This window comes from Larimichthys crocea, chromosome X (assembly GCF_000972845.2).
Source record: "Larimichthys crocea isolate SSNF chromosome X, L_crocea_2.0, whole genome shotgun sequence".
Taxonomy (NCBI): Eukaryota; Metazoa; Chordata; class Actinopteri; family Sciaenidae; genus Larimichthys; species Larimichthys crocea.
The window spans coordinates 32,317,031-32,339,045 of record NC_040020.1 but is presented as its reverse complement, the minus strand read 5'-3'; the positions used below and the strand labels follow the sequence as shown (position 1 = coordinate 32,339,045).

The 22,015-nt window shown below is 39.9% G+C and overlaps 1 protein-coding gene across 2 annotated transcripts; it reads left to right on the top strand.

The window, feature by feature from the left end:
* Positions 1–4,975: 4,975 nt before the first annotated feature.
* socs7 (suppressor of cytokine signaling 7) lies at positions 4,976–21,548 on the top strand. 2 transcript variants are annotated; one of them, XM_019278561.2, is made up of 10 exons: positions 4,976–6,982; positions 7,866–7,945; positions 11,039–11,143; positions 12,510–12,644; positions 13,440–13,585; positions 14,063–14,231; positions 17,109–17,237; positions 18,218–18,353; positions 18,943–19,086; positions 19,228–21,548. In XM_019278561.2, the coding sequence occupies exons 1-9, from the start codon at positions 5,421–5,423 to the stop codon at positions 19,061–19,063; spliced, it is 2,583 nt and encodes an 860-aa protein (XP_019134106.1). In that variant the 5' UTR covers positions 4,976–5,420; the 3' UTR covers positions 19,064–19,086; positions 19,228–21,548. The 2 variants fall into 2 exon arrangements, with proteins under 2 accessions (XP_019134106.1, XP_019134107.1); XM_019278562.2 differs by lacking the exon at positions 12,510–12,644.
* Positions 21,549–22,015: the final 467 nt, after the last annotated feature.

Here is a 22,015-nt window from a genome sequence, read left to right as displayed (position 1 = left end):
GAAATAAGGGTTAAGCTCTGCTGCATGTGTGCGTCCATCAAGAATCCCCCCTGCTGGATGGATGGATGGATGGATGGATGGATGGATGGATGGATGGATTAATTCCTCCCATACAAAGAGAGTAGATGAGGAAGAGGGTGCTCTTTTGACACACACACACACGCACACACACACACACACACACACACACACTGGAGGAGATCATAGATGCAGCATGTTGACATTAGATTAAACAACAAGAAGAGATATAAATTTAGATTTTTGCAGTGTCAGGGAATTCCCTGCTTGTATGTGTGTTTGTAGAGGTGTGTGTTACATACACTTTCGTCATGTTTGTGCGTGTGTTCACCAAAGTCTGGATGAGCGAGAGGTGCTGCATGAGAAGCAGAGAGAGAGAGAGAGAGAGAGAGAGAGAGAAATGAAGCGTGCTCACTGGGAGGAGTGATGCAGACAAGAATCCTTGTTTTGGTGGCCATGGCAACCGGTTCCTAAGAATCACACCCCAACACCCCCCATAGACACACACACACACACACACATACACAGACACCACTCCCACCTCCCGCCCTGGGACTTCACTGCAGAGCAGCCAAGGTGCTGCAGTCAAGCCTGAGGAAGACAATAAGGCAGAGGGTGTGTGTTTGTGTCACCTGTTCATACATGTCGCGTTGCAGTGTAATCGTGTTCCTGTCTGTTCTCATGTCGCTGTCAAGGGAAAACACACAGATGACAAGTGTAAGGATGAAAATATGCCGTGGGTTAAACACGACATGAGTCACATTCTGCTCCTTCACTTCCCTACTTTTTCCTTTTTTTCATGTGAAGTCTCGCTGTGCTTCTCGACTTAGTAGATCTGTTGTTTGTTGTGTCATGCACATATAAGTGTAGAGCCCACATGGACATATAAGACACCAGAAGAACCACTGCAGAATGTGTCATTTAAATGTAACAAACATGTAAATATAATACAAATAAAGAAGTAAACGGTAGAAGATTGTAAAAAGTCCTGAAGGACAACATTAAAAGTGAAATTTCATTTGCGAAAAGAAACTGTAGCCCTGTAGAACTGTACCAGTCTCCTCACACCTTCCTCCTGCTCATCGTCTTTGTCGACTTTCTTCAGAAAGATATATTTTTTGCCGTTTGTCAGTCAAGAATATAACCTTGACAAGAAACTGTGTCTTCTCTTTTGTCCCTACAAATAAAATCTGACACACACTTTTTAAAAAATCATCATCCACCCAGAGAAACTCATCAGAAATAATGGAGATTTTACTAGCATCATTCTTAAATGATCATATACTCTACTAAACTACTACTACTAAAAATGCAACTTTAATTTCTGTGCCCCTTCACTCTACCTCGACTCGTCCAACTATGCCTTTCGACCAAACTAGTAAAGAAGCCTTGAGAAAAAATGTCCTTCTGATTCCCTGTTCCCCTACTCACTCCCCACACCCTCAAGTTCACACAACAGACCACACGTGCCATGGAACCGTAGATACAGACAAAGGCCCTGTTTCACAAAAGCATTGTTTGAATAAGATGATCATAAAATACCTGACATCTAAAAAAACTCCAAAACCTGCAGGAGGAACCACAAGTCCATTTTAGTTATAACATTGTTAATTTAAGTCTATACATCCTCCTTAAACAAAGGTTACATGTTTAAACTATTTCTTGGTGAACAACAGCAGGCAGTCACAGTGTGAGTCCTGCTGTCACAGTGTTGTCAGGTTTAGTGCCATCGTGCTCACACACAAGCCAAAACCAACTACAGACAATCACTGTACTGTACTGGATACATACACTGCTGCACTCTCAGTTGAGATGAATATGATGTTTTGATCTGAATTCCTAGAGATATGAATTGTCATTTCATTTTTTTATTGTAGAATTTGAGGAAAATATTTTTTTAGGAACATTCTTTCTTCAAAACTTTTCTCTTAAAGTGGTGGAGTGTCTGCTCTCTTAAAAATTATCAAAGTAAAACCAAACACAGTTTAATGACCAATGTGTAGGATTTAGCGACATCTAGTGCTGTAGTTGCTAATTGCAACCCCCTTGTCTCACCCTCTCGTTCTTAGCTTGATGGAGAAACTATGGTGGCCACGTAACACGCGAAAGGCTCTATCTACAGTTCTACTGTTTATTTGTCTGTTTGTAGTTACTGAAGAAACACCTTTGAATTAGATCAAATCAGAAGACGCAACAAGACCAATTATTAGGAGACGTCACGAAATAAATAAAACAAAAACAAGACAAAAAAGTGAGATAAAAAAAAGTCTTCTTTTTTTCAGTGCTCGTCTGTTTTCATCATTTCATTCAGATGTCAGATGCATATGATGAGCCAAAAGAAACAAAATAGTCAATAAAAGTAGTGCAACATTATTGCTGCATGCTGCTGACCTCTGACCTCCAGGCTGCATCACATCAATATTCAGCTCTGCAGGGCAGGTTGTTAGTTTGATTACTCCACATAAACCTCAGATACAAACAAACACTGCCTTCTTCTCTCTAAACACACACACACACACACACACACACACACACACACACACTCTCTGTTAGGATTAATGGCCCTTCATCCACTCTCCCATCATTATCTGTATCCATCACTGCTGGATGTCCTGCAGCGCCATCTGCCTGCCACATAGCATTAATGCACTCCTGGTCGGTGTTATTGAGCGTGTGCAGCTCACACTGGGTGTGTACGTTTCTTTCTGTGACGAAGATATGCTGCTGTTCAGGGGCCCTGCAGCCACCAGGGGGCCCTCAAACAAAGAAGTCCTCTTATTTGTCAGTTTCCTGTAAGAAAGCAGAGTAAACAAAGCATGTTTTACCTGTTTGGTTTAGCGACATGTTTTTATTTCTTGGTTTGTTAATATCTCAACAAGTATTTGATGAATCATGATGACATTTTTTGACGTTCATAGACACCAGAGGGTGAATCCTACTGACTTTGGCCATCCCCTGACTTTTTACTCTAGTGGCACCATGACGATGACATATGTAGTTTTTGCATCCATAGAAATAAAGCTAGATAGATAGACATCATATTACACAATACAAAGAACAGTGCAACTACTAACATAAAAGTATTCCCTTTAAGCGTGTGCATGAATACAAGTGAGCACATTTTTTTTCTACAACTGTTGGATAGATTGACATTAAACACACATTCATGCTTCTCAGGAAGACTTGTTAATGGTTGCTTTCATCTAGAATGCTTTAAAATTTGCCTCTCGTTCACTCAAACACACAAACACACACACACACACACACACACACACACACACACACACACACACACACAAACACACACACACCCTAACCTGCCCATGGGGAGTATAATTTCTTGTTCAAGGACATTTTGATACACACAAGAGGATCCAGATATCAATTAGTGGATAATCTCCTGAGCCACAATTACTTTGGTGATACATATTAGTTGATCTTAACATCATTTTGAGGTCCTTATTCTTAACATATGTGTTACCTCCTGCTTTTGAATAGATGCTTTTATTTTTGTGGCAATAATTTGGATGAAATAATCTCTAAACCACAAACTAATCTAGGTAATGTGTGTTTCTGGCATTCGGTACTGAAAAAAAGTTAGATTACATAAGAGAAGATAGTAAACACAAAAATGATGAATATACCAAGAATGAGCCTGAGAAGTTCAGGTTGAAGTCGTCCGACAGAGGATTAAATAAACTTGTTATTAACTCTGATACCTGAGAGAAAGCCAGAGGGAACTACTCCCACTCTCCCAGCACCTCATTAAATGTGAGCTATAAAATAGTTCAGAGCAAATTAAATAGGTGGTGTCGAGTAGTGGCGGAGGAACTCTTCAGATCCTTTACTTAAGCAAAGTACTAATATCACACTATAAAAATACAAATCCTGCATTGAAAATGTAGTAAATGTGTTTACATATAACCAGGAAAATGTCTCCTGTGACTGATCTACTATCATATGTGATATCATTACATTATTATGACTCATGTTTAATGTAAAAGCAGGAATTTTGTATTGGACTGCAACTAATGATTATTTTCAATGTTGATTAATTTACTGATAACCCATGAATTGATTGATTGTTTGCCTTGCTAAAAATAGTGACAAATGCTGTCATAGATACCCAGAGCTCAAAGTGACACCTTCACATTGTTTGTTTGTCCAACCAGCAGTCCAACCTTCAACATTATTTAAAATACATTCAAAGGAAGGGCACCAGATCTTTACATTTGGCACTATTAAATGTTTTTACATGAAAATGCAATTATCAAAGTAGTTGCCAATTAATTTTCTGTCTGTTGACTTGTATACTGCTGTGTTTTTAATTTATAACAAAACATTATATTTCCTGTCATATGTTTTATATGCCACTAAATGTAAAAAGTACAATATTCCCCTCTGAAGTGTAGTGAAGATGAAGTAAATAGTAAGTAAAGACTCAGTAAAGTACAAATATACATAAAATGCGTACTTAAGTACAGGACTTAGTTACATTCCACCACTGGTGTCAAGTAGTTATAGTACATTACATGATATTTTTTAGGCCAGGTTAATTTTTAATAACATAATATGATTATTTCTTTTCACAAATGATTAGTTTCTGAAAATCCAGCCTATATTTTACATGCAAAAGACACAGGACTCTGTATAATGATGGTGAACCTTTTGATTCCTTATAGCAGGAAATTTGAATATGCATATACTGTGATGCATGTTTGAACTGCATTCATGATGTTGCATTTTAGAGAATTAGGATTCAGAAATATTATAAAATACACATAAAAAAACATTTGAACTTATAGCAGAGCACTACAGAAACGTGATTATTGGCTCTAGGCTGAGCAGCTATTATAGAAGTATTATATATTTTCTTATCTATATATAATTAATTTTTACTTTTATTCCCTCATAAGGAATGAAAACAGAAATCAGCTGTTCAGATGTGGGGCTGAATCAGGTATAACCCTATGATATTAAAATGCCACAGACTAATTTATAGTTCTCATCATTGGTGCTCATAAAGTGGTGTTATGGGCTGAGCGGAGGAGGAGCGGGTGGGGCCTGGCTGGGAACACAGAGGCAGACTGTGGTCACTGACCGGAGACTCTACTGGCTTTTATTCTCAGATCAGACCGCATGTCTGACCCAGGGGTCCGCCTGCTGCCAGCAGCAAACTGCACTCATTTCCCTGATATTTGACAGATGGATGCTGTGCTGTCGTAAGGGAGGAGGATGAAAAAATCGGCTGATATATTTTTTGGCATTTTCGCTCATAGCCTATTTATGGGAGGCAGCAGCGGCTTGGCCCTTTCTTTATTATAGGAACGAGATCTCCGCGGTTAGCTATGTGAAGAGCAGATCGCCTAATAATTCTCGTTTCGCGATCCTGAGGAATAATTATGAACAACGCGCAAGATATGTCGCCCGATTTCGTGTTGATGCGCCTGGTTTCCGCGGCCGAGGATGACCGCTTGGACGCAGAAAACGGGAATCTGCCGCCGGGAGGAGTGGTGGCAGGGCTGGGGAAGGAGGTCCTCGCTCATAGTGGCGTCAAAGCGGGGTTGGATATCAGCCGAGATCCGACGGCGGGCCTCGAGCATCCCAGCAACCGCCTGAACAAAGCCCAGCCGAGTGGCGAGGGCACGGCTGCACCTGACACCGGGGTGACGGAGAGCCGAGCCCCGCTGTCCGCGCCTCCTCCGCCGCAGAGCCCTATGGAGGCCCAGGGATTTGACTTCGCTCCCAGCCCCGGCCTACGGCCTCAGCTGCTGGTCTTCTCCAATATAATGCGGAATGGAGAAGGGATTTTAGAATTAGACCGTCGGAATCAGCCGAGGGATGCTATGGGTTTGGATCAGAGCCCAGGGTCTGACTGCTCCGGCCCGACTGTCAATAACAACACACTGAGTCCCGGAGACGTTCAGCAGCAGCAGAACCTGCTGGACCGGACATGGGGAGCGCATTCCTCGGTCTCCGTAACCGCGGAGATGCAGGGAGCTGCGGAGCTGTGCCGACGGCATCGACTCATCACTACCCCGCCCGAGTGGCCCTTGTTGTCGGAGAGATCCAACCCTCTCACCGTGATTGACTCTAAATGGGGATGCGCCACCAGGGACAGAGAGGGAGCCGTGTTTGAACTGGCCCGACGGTTCGGGGAGCTGGGGGTCGGTGCGGTACCCAAGATGCTGTTTAAAGCAGGGGAGCTCCCGCAGTGTTCGTGTCAGGGTGCACACGGGCCGGTAGGAGGGGGAGTGGAGCCCGGGGATGACCCGACAGAGACCAGCGATGCTTTGTTGGTCTTGGAGGGGCTAGGGAGCGGGGACGTTGCCGGCCTGGGCATGGATGAGTGTCCGGAGGGTGAGACTGATGATGAGAACGGACGCCGCGAGTTTTTACTCAACAGGAAAAGGGAAATAGTTCAGAAAATGTCCGGGACTTTCTCCATCAGCAGTTTCCAAGCGGAGCTGAGGAGGCAGGTGGAGGGGATGGCCCCAGCGGCGGCAACCGAGGCGGCGGCGACAGCAGCGCACCTAGGCGCGCAGGTGTGCAGCCTCCACGGGAACTTATCCAGCCGACTCTCGCAGGTAAGCTCCGGAAATTCAGAGGTTGTCGCCCAGGTTTCCACCATATCACCGTCACCTACACCGGTCCAGAGCTCCCCTTGGGCCACAAGCCCAAATCTTAGCCAGGCGTCGACACCTAGAAGGCGGCCGGAGAGGTGCGCCAGTGCGCCACGGACTCCCACAGGCTCGGCCGCGGGTGGGGAAAAGACGCTCAAAGTTCCAGGGAAGTCCAAAAAGGGCTCGTTAAAGATCCGCCTGAGTAAACTGTTCCGGACTAAAAGCTGCAGTGGCTCCAATCACCTGCTGGACAAGAGGCCCTCAGTGACCTACTCAGTATCTTCTGCCGGGAGTCTGGTGGACATGGCGAGCACCTCTGGTGCTGAGCAGGACACAGACAGGTGAGCAATATATTCTCATTTCCCACAGTCATTAAGAAGAAGATCAAACTAATCTAGCATAGATGACACATGGAAAATATGCTCCAGGGGAGCAATCAAGGATCTAAACATCTGTAGGACTGCAAAGTCAGCAGAGCTGCACCTTGTACAGGAACGTGTGAAATATTTCTGCATGCAGTGTCCCTGCATGAGTTTCCTCTGTTTTGTTTAGACTTTAATTAAGAGGCTGCAAATAAAGTTAAAGAATCTGATTGTTTTCTAAGATACAAGTAGGGAAGTTTAATGACAAAACACAGAAAAGGTTGAGCTGAAAACAAGCTGAAGTCCTGCAAACAGACAGATCTGAACAGTAATATTGTAAAAGAAGCAACATATTTTGAATCCAGTCACTGTTTCATGCCCTCATTCAGGGGCATGTTGACTCCTTTCCAAGTTTTTCCATTCTGCTGTGGACGTTTTAATAAGCTAAGCAGTCATTGTTTTCTAATGACTTGAATTAACTCCTTCAACTGGCAGCATGGCAGCTTATTGGCCTTTCTTCAGACATTGAAGAACTTTAAATGCAGAGATTTTTCAAACCTTTGTGGCTTGTCACCCTCTATCCAACTCACTGCTTAGTCATTATTCACAACAGCACGCTGAAGGAAGGCTGTGATTAAAAAAACATAGCTTCACAAGTCTTGACTGCCAGAGCTAAGAGCATCAAATAGAGAAAGTAAAAAAAAAAGGAAAAAAAAGCTGCAGGACCCAAAACTGCAGACACACACACTCATACTGAAAAGTTAATTTTCTGAACCTCTTCAGCTACTAACACTTCTTCTTCTCTGCACTCTAACTCGTCTCTTATGTTCTTCTTCTGTCTGTCTTGATGTCTGTCCTGCAGCCAGAGCCAGCCCAGTCTGACCAGGGCCCACAGTGCCTTCTCCCCTGCCTCTCTCTCTGCCTCCCTCTCTGCTTTCACTGGTAAGGGCTGCTTGTTGCTTTGGTTGTAACCTCACAAAAGCTTTCTTTCCTGGGTATAAAAAAGCCCCCTGACACTTTATTCAGCACACAGCAGTTCAGTCTAAACTCTCCAAAGATGATTTTCATTGTTGATTAATGATTTCTCGCTCAGTTGATTGATAGTAGCATCTATAAAATGACAAAAAATCACAGATGATGTCTCCAATCAAGAGCCCCAAAACCCCAAAAAATATTCAGTTTACTATCTAATCAGGGAAAGAAAAGCATCCCATCGTAACAATTATTGGGTTCTGACTAATGTTTGGCAGTTTTTCTTGAAAAGTTCCTTAAATGTTTAATTAATTATCAGAACAGTTGATTCAATTTCGGTCATTCGACTTTTAAAATATCGATATTGGCATGATCAGTTAAAGTAATGTAACCTCAGTGTTGTCAATAACAACAGACATCTCTGTATTCCAAAGCTTTAAAGATACTTTTACACTTTTGTTTATATATATCTGTTTGCTGTATAGTATTTGTGTACTATTTCATCTTTGTCATGAAGAAACAAAGAGCAAACTCAAGTTTTGTCCTTAAGTACTGTGTCTTAATCTACTTACACTTACTCTGATACATTTATTTGACAGCTGTAGTTTGTTTGCAGCTTAATATTTCACATATAAATTGTGAAGTATGATGGACTGTCATACAACAACCAGTTTATAATTAGAAATTTGACACACCTCTGTACACACCAAAAAAAATGCTGTTTACCACTTTCTACTTTATAAAGTGTTAACAAATTAAAACTAATCACTTGTTACTCTTTAACAATCCTTTCAGTTGCCAGACTGTAGAAAATACATTTGATTTGTGGGTTCTCCTTTTTAGGAAGATTCTCTGCATGATGAGTAATCTTACATTTGATGCTTAAGTACGTTTTGCTGATAATAACCGTGCACTTTCTGTAACAGAAGTCTGTAGCGTATCTTTACACAATAGTATTACTATTTCTACTTACAAAATTTGAATCATTGTTCTTCCTCTGCCACTGTAATACACTGGATTAATCCATTTACTGAGAGACTGAAGCTGTATCGCTGTGTGACAGTCATTCTGTCATTTTGACCTGGTCTTGTTTGTTCACTGTAATTTTATTTTAGCGTAGCACAGTTGCATTAGCAATTATATTTGAGGGTTTAAAGCTGAAACCGGTTTTTGCCTTGTTTTAAGTTCAGCACCTGCATCAAGTTGTGAGAAGACTGATATCAGTTTAATCTCTCTGCATCAGTAATGTTTAGTCAAGCATAGCAAAAGACTATAAGAAGGTGGAAACTGCTGGCCTAGCTTAATCAAATGTACCTTTAACAGCTCCAAACCTGTTTGTATACACTTTGTATTTGGGTATTTTACATGTGAAGAAATAGTAGTTAGTAGTAGTTAGTGTAACAGTTAAAGGTAGCCTCTTTACCGACCAACAACAATGACTGGAAGGAGGCTGTTCACTAATTTTGCACATTTTATTAGCTCTAAACAAAACCCAGGTGAGTCTAGGATTTATATGTAAGTATAGTTTGTTAGCTGAGACGATAATACAAGCATTTAAGAATATTTTGGCACTGCTTGAATGTAATTTTATTCAGTGCTGTTGGGCTGACCGTTTCGCCCTATTTTCAGTCTTTGTGCTAAGCTAGGTTAATCACATCCTGAACCTTGTTTTAACGCAAAAAACAGTGTTTTATAATAGAAAAATTACTTTATTAAAGGTTTATATTAATTTTATTTTAAATCAGGAAATATTTAATCAGAGACTAAATGAACAAGACTAATAATCTGACCAAGAATCCAAGGCCAAATTTTAGTACTTGGCAGTCGCTGATACTACGGTTGATATTACCTGTATGTTTCCATTATGAACCTACACATTAAATCTACATGTTAAATCTAACACACCTATTCACTTTCTTCTTCTGTATGGCTACGATACCACTCTCATGTCTGTCAAACATGGAGCTGGAAGCGGGAAATAGTTAGCTTAGCACAAAGACTGGAAACAGGGGGAGAAATTAGCATGGGAAACTAACAAGTTGTGTATTTTGATCTTTATGTTAAACTAACCAGCTGCTGGCTTGATCTTCACATTTAACTGACATATAGCGGCATCGATCTTCTTTCTGAACTATTTCTATAAAGTTCTAATAACAAAATATAAGGAAACCTGTTTAAAAACAAGCAGCTTCACTACGCACTCCAAAGCTGGAAACCTTTAACTGTTCTTGCCAGTGAAACCCTGCAACTGGTGCACCAGATAAGACAGGATTTAACACAAAAGGCCTGTGGGTAAGAACGGCGAGGAAGTCTGTAGCTCAGCTGGCAAAAATTATTTAGCTGACTTTAATGGGTCCACAACCTCTGCAGGGCTCAGAAGTACATTCTGGTGTCCCACATTACATGTAGATCTCAGATTTGCTTAGTTTACTTATTGAATATGGTAATTTTTGTAGTTTTTTTTTTATAGTTTAATGAACACATGCTCTACACAGGGCTGACTACCAGTTACACAGAGACATTAAAGATGCACTGTGCAGGCAATATTTCATGATGCTGGCCCCATAAGCGGAAGGGTGAGTTGTTTTAAATCTTCAAAACCCAGAAGTCATGCACACAGCATGCTTGTGTTTACTAAGCAAGCCTATCTGTGATGTTTCACAACCAAAGGGATGATAGAAGAAGAGATCTAAAGTATGCGAGTCCAGCTTTCTGCTGTTCAGGAGACGGTGGGGATTTGGCTCTTATATTTGAATTTGTTTCTATCCCTGCCAGTAATCATCCCCAACTGCAGAATTTCACTTTGGTAAACAGTGAATCTGCAGCATCTCAATTAGTGGGGATGGGATGTTCCTCTTTATTGCAGTGATTTAGGCTGATTAGCTGGGTGTAATTTTCCATAAACATCCTGCCCGGTGCAGCTTTAATGGCACTCTGCAGCACACACGATCACAGATACACAAACCAGGGCTTGTTTTTACTTTTTCCTCACTCTGGTGTTGGCGTCTTTATTTCACCTTCCTTTCCCTTTCTTTCGTTTCTTCTCTGCTACTCTGGCTTCAGGTGAGACTGTCTCCCTGGTGGATGTGGATATTTCACGCCGAGGGGCGAACACACCACACCCTCCCACGCCTCCCCCTCCTCCACGCCGAAGTCTCAGTTTGTTAGGTACTTTTATCTCCTTTCTGCCTGTCTCTACTCCTGTTTCTTTCCTCGCCTTGTTCATTCTACAGATGTACATACCAAGCGATATAATACGGTAAAATGAAGAGTTACAGAGTGCTTCAGCCTGTCTACATTTTGATGAAACAGAAGCTCTTGCAGTTTCTGTCAATATTTCTGTCTTGGTCAAATATTTATAAATTTTGTTTTTGTTGTATATTGCTGGAAATAGACACAGACAAGTTTTTGTAATCTGCTGTAATCTGATTGGACAAAGCTTTGAAAGGTCAACTGCTGACTACAAATTTAATTTAAAAATCTGAGCGCCATGACTCAGTCGATGGGAAAAACAGTTTTCCTCTCTTCACAGGAAAACAATCTGTTCCAGGGTTTAAAAACAACTTTTATTGTTTGTTTGTTTGTGGTAACGCAGCGATTTGTATCACTTTCTATTCCACTATTAAGTTTTTCAAGATCAAATGTGATTCTTTGTTGGTCACCAATTGCACTAAAACCAGTCAGAGATTCTGACTAATCTATTGTGAACAATGCAAAATGTGAAAATTATACTATTATGCTTTATTACTTTATTATTTCTGGGCCTTTTTAAATCAAATCAAATCAAATCAATTTTATTTGTATAGCCCAAAGTCACAAAGTACATTTGCCTCAGAGGGCTTTACAATCTGTATCCCTTGATTGACAGTTATTACTTGAGATACACGGGAAAGGGGGTGTAGAGACCTTGGATGGGCACCCTGATATTGGGGATTTTTTTAATTTCATGGCCATTCTTTGACCTTTCAAATACATATTTCTGCTCCAAGCCTGGTGTTATTTTCTGACCCACATACGCAGCAGACTTAAGAAAGGTTGGCAATATTACCGGCAGTGTGTTTTTCAATATTTTCTGGCTTCTCTACCCTGTCTGTAGCTCTCTGCTCCATGCCCATTGGTTCCCACTGAAGACTGAATCTTTAAAAACACCCCCACAGTTTTCTAAAACAGTTGTTCACTGTAGTTTTTAACAGACATGCTGTGGGATTAGTTGATAATAAAGATAAAAATGAGTAAACTTACAAAATTGATGAATCCTATTGGTCAACATTAAAAGAAGAAATCTTTTAATATGGTGGACTGAGGCTTTGATGGTGCTGAAAAGCTCTATCCTTCCTTCCTTCCTTCCTTCCCTCATCTTTCCTTTCCTTTCCCTCTTTCTTAATTTCTTTGCTTTATTTTTATTTTCTACCTTTACTTCCTACATCCCTGTCTTTGTCCTACTGCCTTCTTTCTATCCCTCTCCTCTCCTGTCCTTCTTTTCTTCCCTTCCTTCCCTCCTTGCCGTCTCCTTTCCTTCCTGTCCTTCCTCCAGATGACATAGCCGGGCCTCAGCCTGGGCCTTTCCTTGTGAGTGTTATGGGCGCCTCCCTGCAGTCCCTACCCCTGCCTCTCCCTCCTCCTCCTCCTCCCTCCCACGCCACCATCCAGCACAGTCTCAGCCTCAATGGTAAGACGTGCCGTGCCGGTAAATCTGCTCGTTTGCTTCCTGCCAATGAATGTGGAGTGAATGAAGCAAACAGAGTCAACAATCAATGGAACATTTTTGTTCCAACATGTTTATCATTAAGCAATGGGCTGATGGGAAAAGTAGTCTTAATTTAGTCAAGCGATTAATCATCTCCTCCAAGCTGTCATTTAAATACACTAAATTATTTATATTTATGCAAGCTGCTCTCAACATCTGCAGCAGTGTATTGCTGACAGGCTAGAGAAAGAAAAAACTAATCAGAATCATATTCATAACGTGAAAAGTTTTAAGATGTTTTCATGTTATTACAACATACAAACATCAAGTTATAACAAGAAACTGTTACAATGATATATTATTTATCTTGTTAGAACATAAAATATGTCACATTATAACAACTCATCATGCTATAATATGAAAAAGTTTCTTGTTAAGGTTAGAATTTAGTTTGTTGCTATAACATGAAAATATTTATAATAATGTTAAAGTGATCTGTCTTTTCAAACTTTTCACGTTATAATTTGATACTGATTCTTTTTTTTCATAGTTCAACTGAAACTGTCTATACACTTTGTTCTCCATCAGTAGGAGACATGTTGTCAGTAAGGAGCTGTCCAAAAATGGTATTTTCCTTTGAAAAATATATACCACAACACCTGTGGCATTGTTTATTTTATTTGTTGTTGCTTCTGTGAAGAGAATAATTTTTAAAAATTCAGTTCAACTTTAAATATTCTAGCACCTTTAATTTCTCTCATTCTTTCTCTGATTTAGATGCCTTCCTCCGGGCACTTCCTCATTCAGCTCCATCGCCGGCTGATGCTCCACCTCCATCCAGACAAGTCCCGCCCCCCATGCTGTGCGCCCTGCGGCGGTCTGAAGCCAGCAACTTCACCGCCAGTCTGAGAGAGCTGGAGAAGGTAAGACTAAGATTTCCTTGTGAGTCTTTCATGTAGGTGTTGATCACATGTTGGCTCAGGATTCCCAGGTGAACTGCTGTTCACAGTATTATTATACCATATTATTAAGATTATTTTCTTAATCGATGATCTTTTGGTCCATAAAATGTTAGACTATTGTGAAAAATCTATTTTTTTCCTCACTCTCAACTTCCTAAAGCCCAAGTTGACATGTTGAAATCTCATATTTTGTCCAGTCCACTCAAAAATATATATATATATATTGATAATCAAAGACTAAGAAAAGCAGCTCAACATCTAATCAACTGGGACTAGAGAACAAGAAACTAAAAAAAATGACTTAAATAATTAAGTGACATAACAGTTAGCTTGTTTGGATGAAAGTTTAAACGGAAAAGAAAGAAATTAGAGAAACGGAGAGCAGCAGCGAGGCTAGTTCTCACCACGTTACTGAAGGTTTTGTTGGTTTCTCTGCAGTGTGGCTGGTACTGGGGCCCGATGAACTGGGAGGACGCAGAGATGAAGCTTAAGGGGAAACCAGATGGATCTTTCCTGGTCCGAGACAGTTCGGACCCCAGATACATCCTGAGCCTCAGCTTTAGGTCGCAGGGAGTCACACACCACACACGCATGGAGCACTACCGAGGTGAGACACACACACACACGCACACGCACACACACACACACACACACACACACACACACACACACACACACACACACACACACACACGTACAATAACTCTAACCCTAACTGTCCTCATTGAGATAAAATGTTCACTAACAGATGCATGCAATAGACTACAGATATCCTCATAGACCAGTGTGACAAGTAGGTTTTCACATACAAAGAATTTATCTTATGTTTGGATTACGAATTATGAATATAAAACAGAAATTTGTGATGATACAATATGACACGATATGACACAATACAATATGATACCATATGATATGATAAAATACAATATACTCTTCTGTCTTGGAACCAAATGCTGTGCATATATAGCTGCTTATGATTAAATTTGACACAATATAATATGATACAATATGATATATATGATACACATATTTCATACTACATATATTGCACATGTTGTATATGTGTTGTTGTATAATGCACATATTACATAATCCGTGATGATATGGACACAATTAATAAAATGTACAACTCCTGCAGCCTCAGAGAACATTATATACAATTTTAATCAATTTAGGCAGAAATTTGTTTTTAAAAGATTTGACTAAACACTGTGTAACACACAGTATGAACAATATGTGCAATGTATAAAAATATGTTCTTTAACATAACAATGATGAATGTTCACACAGTCAGCATTTACAGTTAGCGCACAGTTTCTTGCAGACATGTGCAGATGATGAAATTTACATCAGCCAAACTCTTCTGGCTATCAGCAAGGTGTAATTATAGCTTAACCAAAACCATCACAGCTACACGGCTAACCCCCTCCTTTAAACCAAACCTAATTATAACCTCATCCCTGACACCGAGAACCAGACACAATGTTCTCATTTCCTAAATGTCTTCACTCTCAGTTTAAAACCCAGAATTAGACCTCACAGGGATAGAAGTGCAAGAGCCCGCACACACACATTTTCCTTCATATCTTGCATCATGCTTACACTGTATGTGTGCAAGTATGCAAACATAATGCATGCTCACAGCAACACACATATAATGCCTACAGAAACACGTGCAGAAACACGCTGGTCATTCAGCACTTCAGACATGTGATAAGGACACAGACCACATGTATGAACGCACACTACTGTGATGAGTCACAGAAGACATTTATGCTAACATGCAATCTGACCTCATGTCAACATACATATGAATATGCACATAAAACAGTTGTATATATATACACATCACAATGTTCAGATGATATGTGGCTTATGTAAAATGTCTGGTGACTATGGGACTATTATATTTACCCCTCCCATCAGAGTCAATAGAGTCAAAACCTGCTAAACCAATGTGACACAGATACAGGAAATAACTCTTCAGTGAGATGTCTCTTCTTTTTTTGGCAGAGGTCCTGATCATGTCTTGCTGTTATTGAAGTACAGAGCAAAAAGAGTCCAGACTTAGACAGGGTTAATTATTTAACAGAAAAAGTCTGTCAACTTGGTTACATACTAATTTAGTTCTTAGGCAGATGAACACAGGTATGTAGAAAGATATTTCAAATTCACACCTGACTATAGTGGCAAAAGCTTTTCTGTAACACAGATGAGATTAGAAACTAGATTAACTGGAGAAAAATTAGTAAGAAATTGAGTTTTTGAGATGAAGACAAATACATACACTGTACAGTTAGTAAACAGTCACATATGTACCAATCAAACAAGGCAGAAATGTGTTTTGTGTTCAATGTGAAGTTACCTGAAGAGGATGAGGAAGTAAACTCATGTGCATAGACAATAACCAAATACTGTTGCATGTCTTTATCAGAATCTTTTTGTTGTAGCTTTCCACATGCTAGCAATAACATCCTTGTAGAGATCCAATAAGATCACAATTTGATACTGAATGAACTGCATGAATAACTCACAACACTACATGGATATTTGCACACACGCCACATGTGTGACTAGCAAGGTGACTCGTGGGAGATACATGTGTTACTAGGCAGACAGACACACCCAAACACGCACGCACACACACCCAAACACACACACACACACACACATACATACTAAATGAGGATCTTCATTATTGAGTCACCATTATGAAGCTATGGAGTCATGCCTGGAAACACATTCATTATTCAGACGTGCAGCCCTGACTGACATAACACATTCACATCAACACGATTCTGTGTGCATGAACGCATCGTGGCCTGACATTCATCAAGGGCAGCTTTTGGATATAAACAACAACAGAGCAGTCAACATGATGTGTCTATTCACTCTGCATATGTGTAGCCATAGATCTGTTGGTTGTAGATAATGGGCTTTCTGTCCAAATTAGAGACTATTATTTTGGAATTTGAATTTGTGATATGTGCTGAACATTTTACAGTTGGAAAATAAACTTCTGAGGTTTCATTGGTTGAATTTTTTGTACAGCTCAACATTAAAGGTGCGTTGCTTTCCCAGAAGTAATATTTTTCCAGGAAGTTCAGGTTGGGCTTTGATGTTCCAACTTAAAGCTGCATGACAAACCAATAAAGAGGTGTTTTGTGCAACTCTACTGCTACACTGTCCGGGTGTTTTTACTGCTTAGCCAATCAGAATTATTATCAGGTCATGTATGCAGAGTAAAACTAAATTTGGTACAACTTAGGAACTTGAGAAATTTGAAACATTTGCGCTGTAAGTAATATTTCTCTGCACAAACAATCAAAGAGGTTCACCATGTGAAACACATTGTACAGTCTTACTTGTTTACTGTAATTATATGACTGTTTCATAATTAATGTGGCTATGACTTAAAGATGATAAAATGTTGTGTGTGATATATAAAGAAAAACATTTCTCTCCTCTTCTTCATCTCCAGGGACGTTCAGCTTGTGGTGCCATCCGAAGTTTGAGGACCGTTGCCACTCGGTGGTGGAGTTCATTGAGCGAGCCATCATGCACTCCAAGAACGGCAAATTCCTCTATTTCCTCCGCTCCAGAGTCCCAGGTAAAATATAGGTCATATATCTGCACGCAGCCCTGGCCGATCAAAAATGGATGTGAGCTGCCACAAAGTGAGAAGTGCTTGAGAGACGAAAGAGAGAAGGAATGTATATGACTGTCTGTATGTCTGCATTGATCCTGTGCATGATTTATGAATGTGAGAATGGCTCTGTGTGTGTGGTTTGTTCTCAGTGTATGAATACATAACTACTTAATATGACATGGGTTTGTGTTTTATTTGTGTTAAAAATATATGTGAATGTGTATTGGATTGGATTGGATAAAGGCTTTATTTGTCATTGTTTAGTACAGATACAGTACAACGAAATTGCAACACCAGTCTGTCCATACATATACATGGAATATCCCCCTAAAAAGAATTAAAGCTATCATAGCTTTGGTTTAGAGTCAAAAGAGCAAAGAGCAATGACACTGATGACTGCTGATTAATATTATACTATACTGTACTGTATAACAAATATGTACAATGAACTTTCTAAACTCGACGAGTAAATGAGGTTGTCAGCAGCAACAACACTTTTAATGGACATATTCTGATGCAATTGCCTACAAGGATTGCGTTGCAGCCAGTAGCGCTCTCACTCAACACTGAATCAAATTCAAAACTTCCTCATTAGTCACCTTGATAGAAAACATACCAACAATGGATGTATTCTACTATTAAGTATTGTGTGGATCAAAACCTGATATATCTTCTTCCCCTGTGCCATGGAGTTCTATTGTTGTCCAAAAACACATCAGTCAACCACACAGTTGAACACACATACACCATCCTGCTGTCCCAAATACTCACTAGAGCACCGAATGTACACTCATCCACGGGTGAAAATAGTCCCCAAAAATAGTCCCCAAGAAATCCTTGTTAAAAACTACAGTGATCAGTTGTTACTGAAATTACTGAGACTGTCTATTTGTATTAAAAACTTCTTATTTCACATCTTTTAATGGGATTCCTCCCTGCAGGGCTTCCTCCAACCCCAGTTCAGCTGCTGTACCCTGTATCTCGCTTCAGCAACGTGAAGTCACTACAACATCTCTGCCGCTTCTGCATCCGACAAATAGTTCGCATCGACCACATCCAGGAGCTTCCACTGCCCAGGTACTCAGCTCCTATAAAGTGATGTGATCATTTAAACATCTACGTACCTGTTGTACCATAAACCACAATAAACACACAAAACTGCATTAATTAAAATGTGTCAGGATTTCCAAAATATTATCCAAAGTTTGTCTAGGCCTCTTTGATATTAAAGCAACTTGCAACTTGCACACAATTAAATGTTTTTTAGTGAACATTTTATTAGGTTTTATTGTGTCACACTTTTCTGGACAAATTCAAGCACATGAATCAGTTTGAGAAGACGCAGTCTCTGCTTGCTTGATGAGAGCTTGTTGTTATGCTTCAAATTATGCATAAAATTGCCCTCTGGAGAATTTGTTTGTACCCAATAAAAAACTAAATACCAGTTCTGGTGACATTTTCAGACTCTGAAGCTGCCTGAGGATTTCAAAATGTGTTTACTTTTTGTGGTTTTGGTCCAGACTTCCATGGTTTTAATGATATTGTTTTGCATCTATGCAAAACGAGCCCAGTTCTAACACTCTAGCATTTTACTATTCTGATTGCACGGTACAAGTACAAACACAGAGATACGTGGCTGATCGTTGTTTTTATTTTTTCCTTCCAGACCATTAATATCCTACCTGAGTAAGTTTTATTACTACGACCCCGAAGAGGAGATGTACCTGTCAATCAAGAGCATCCGGAGGGTGGTGGGAGCAGAGCAGGAGGCTGAGTCACAGACGTAGCAGAAGAGATCTTCTCAGCTCAAGTGAGTCAGTTTGGGGACTCGTTCAAACGATGTGTTGACCTTGTGGGGAAGCTATAATCTATAATTATTTATTATGTTAAGATGATAGGATTTAAATGCAGCTTTATCCTAACTTTGCTCAAAACCTGTATCTCTGCTTAGGTTTCTGTATGGAGGACTGATCTGTTCTGGTCTGCCAGTATCAGCCAATCAGAGTCCTTGGAAATCTCAGTGTCCAGCTGAACTCGGACGGACCTGCCTCTCTCTTGATTTGGACTAACAAAAAGAGGGATGAGTGTTTGCAGCTGGACGGTGGGAAAACTGTCAATGAGAAGTTCAGATGCAGAGGACACAGCCTCGTCTTCAGAGGGACTGCAGAGATGTTCTCACCTGCAAAACACGTTGGCTTGAAACAAAAGGAGAACGTGTAACATGAACTTGATTTGCAAATTTACTGAACTGGACTTTTAAAACACGATGCACTGGTCAATTTGTACAACTGTTGTTTGCTGCCGTTTCCTTGTTTTTTCTTCCAGTCTGTCAAAATGAGGGTTTTTGGATTAAAAGTTGCCCTCAGGACAGTTATACACACAGAGGCAGGGCAACAGAGGCCCATTACTGAGCATTTGAACAGTCAAGGTGTTTAAGAGAAACAGGCCACCATGTTGGAGGACCTATAATCTTATACTGGGTAACCTGATCTGCTTGGAAAAAAACAAAATATCAGTGTTAGCTATAGAGCTAATGCAATGCTAAAATAAATTAGACATAAAAGTAGTTTAAAATTAAATTCAAGAAGGCACTTCTTACACAGACAGACCTTTACAACTTCTCAGCTTGAACTTCATACTTGTTTATTCTGACTGCAGCGTAAACATTTCACCATTTGAATGTTTTGATTGTGTTTTTTAGCCTCATAATCAGGATTTATTGCTATTTTGTTTCAATTGCATAATTTAGTCCGACATTGTGTTAGCCCTGTGTTTGATTGGCATTGATTGGTGACATGTCCAGGCTGTACCCTGCCTATCGTGCAGTGTCAGCTAACATTGGCTCCAGCCCTCTGTGACCTTCTAAGTGGGTATAACTAATGGATGGATGATTGTTTTAGTCAAGAGAGGGTTATTTTGTTTTGGTTTGCCAAAACTAGTCAGACATTTTCATCCCACTGTTGTCATTTTAAGTTAACATGGAAGTCGCGATAGCAGTTGCGATAACAGTAAGCTTATTTGTCATATCAAATGAAGAAATAAGTAGAACTAAGAGTTATTATATCTGTAAGTACAATCAGAACAACCTATACAACTGTGTCAATCACATACATTTTTGCCGTTGTTTCTTTTTTTTTTGTCACTATTTTTCATTAATGCATCTAGTTAGCTATGTCGAGAGAAGACGTCCCCATTCTTAATCTCACCTATAAAGCTCTGGTTGTTCTGTTGTTTCTCCAACACAGCCTTCAATGAGCACAACACCGGATCTTTTTAAATCCCTGAACAAAGCTGTTGAAAAAAACAAAACAACAAAAACATATCGATCGGCAGTGTAGGTCATAAACTCTGCACCCTTCATGTTAGCAGATGGGACAAGGACCAAACAAAAAAATCAAAGTACAGGTCAAATAAATTTTCCCAAATATGGTCTCTGTCATTTTAGGTAGTTCTTATCAAGCTGATGTTTACATTTAAGTGCTCATTTCTCTTATGAATTTGGTTTTAAATAGTTACTTGATGCTATAAAAAGGGGATTTCACATCATGATTTACAGCTGAGTCCTGTTCGCAATTGAGACCTGGAAGCCGCTACTCCAAATACTACTACTACTGCACAGACTCTAGCTCCAAATGACATCACCAGTGCAAGATGGCAGCCCCTATCTCTGGGATAGACACATGATCCGTCTTTATATATGGTCTATGACACCTGCAAACATGCAGCACATAAAGCTACACCCAAATCTGTGATGTCTCCTTTAAGAGGAAAACAAGTGCAGTTGTGTTTCTTGTTGTTCCTACAGTTGTTCATAAATGTCACTAGTTTGAATGTCAACCACAGCCTCCAGTATCAGCTCATCATTAACTGAACCCCACTCAGCATGTGTTTGCAAGGTAGAAGGAGAAGTGCAACTTTCTTTTGTTTTGTTGTTATCCTCTGATATTGTGGGTTGTACCTTTTATTGTACAGTCAGTAGCCAAACACTCTCCATAATATCAGGCCTCTAATATCAGGTCACAGCCATTCTTTTTGTTACTATATCAACAACAACAACAACTAAAACTTCCCACAATACACAAGGTTTACAAAAGAATGCCAGAGTGTCCTGTTGCTTTCTCCAAAAATGGATACTTTATGGTAGATATCAGTTTCAGGTGTCCTGTGCATTGCAGGAGATATAAGTGATAGTGGCTCCCTACACTTCCCAGAATGCCTCTTGACAGCCTTTAAAAAAGAGTTGTTAGCTAGCTTGCTGCTTGCTGTGTCCAATACTCATAGCACAACGTGTCCAGGAGATGCATTGCATTCTGATCTACTGAGGCTCCTGATGGGAGATAATTTGATATCTGTTTTCACATGACAGATTTCACCACATACAGTAGCTGTTTACATTTGGACAAGTATTCACAGGAATGGGGGAAAATACACCAAAGAGAGAAAAATCTTAAGAAGTACAATTTAGATTACAAATGGCGGATTTTAGCAGTGTGATACTGCTTTATTCCAACTAATTCAGTGGAATTTAAAGCAAAATAACGCAGAAAGGGAATCATGTTGCTTCTCTTTAATGTTAAGATAATTTTTAAAAAGGTTATTTTTTCTGTAGGTCCATTATATGTTTCACCATCAGGTATACAGTATGTACTTATGATTAATGCACTTATTCTGATGGGTAGTCTTAAAAGAAAATAATAAAAGAGACAAATAAAGCTAATGTGGAGTCTACTTACATTAGC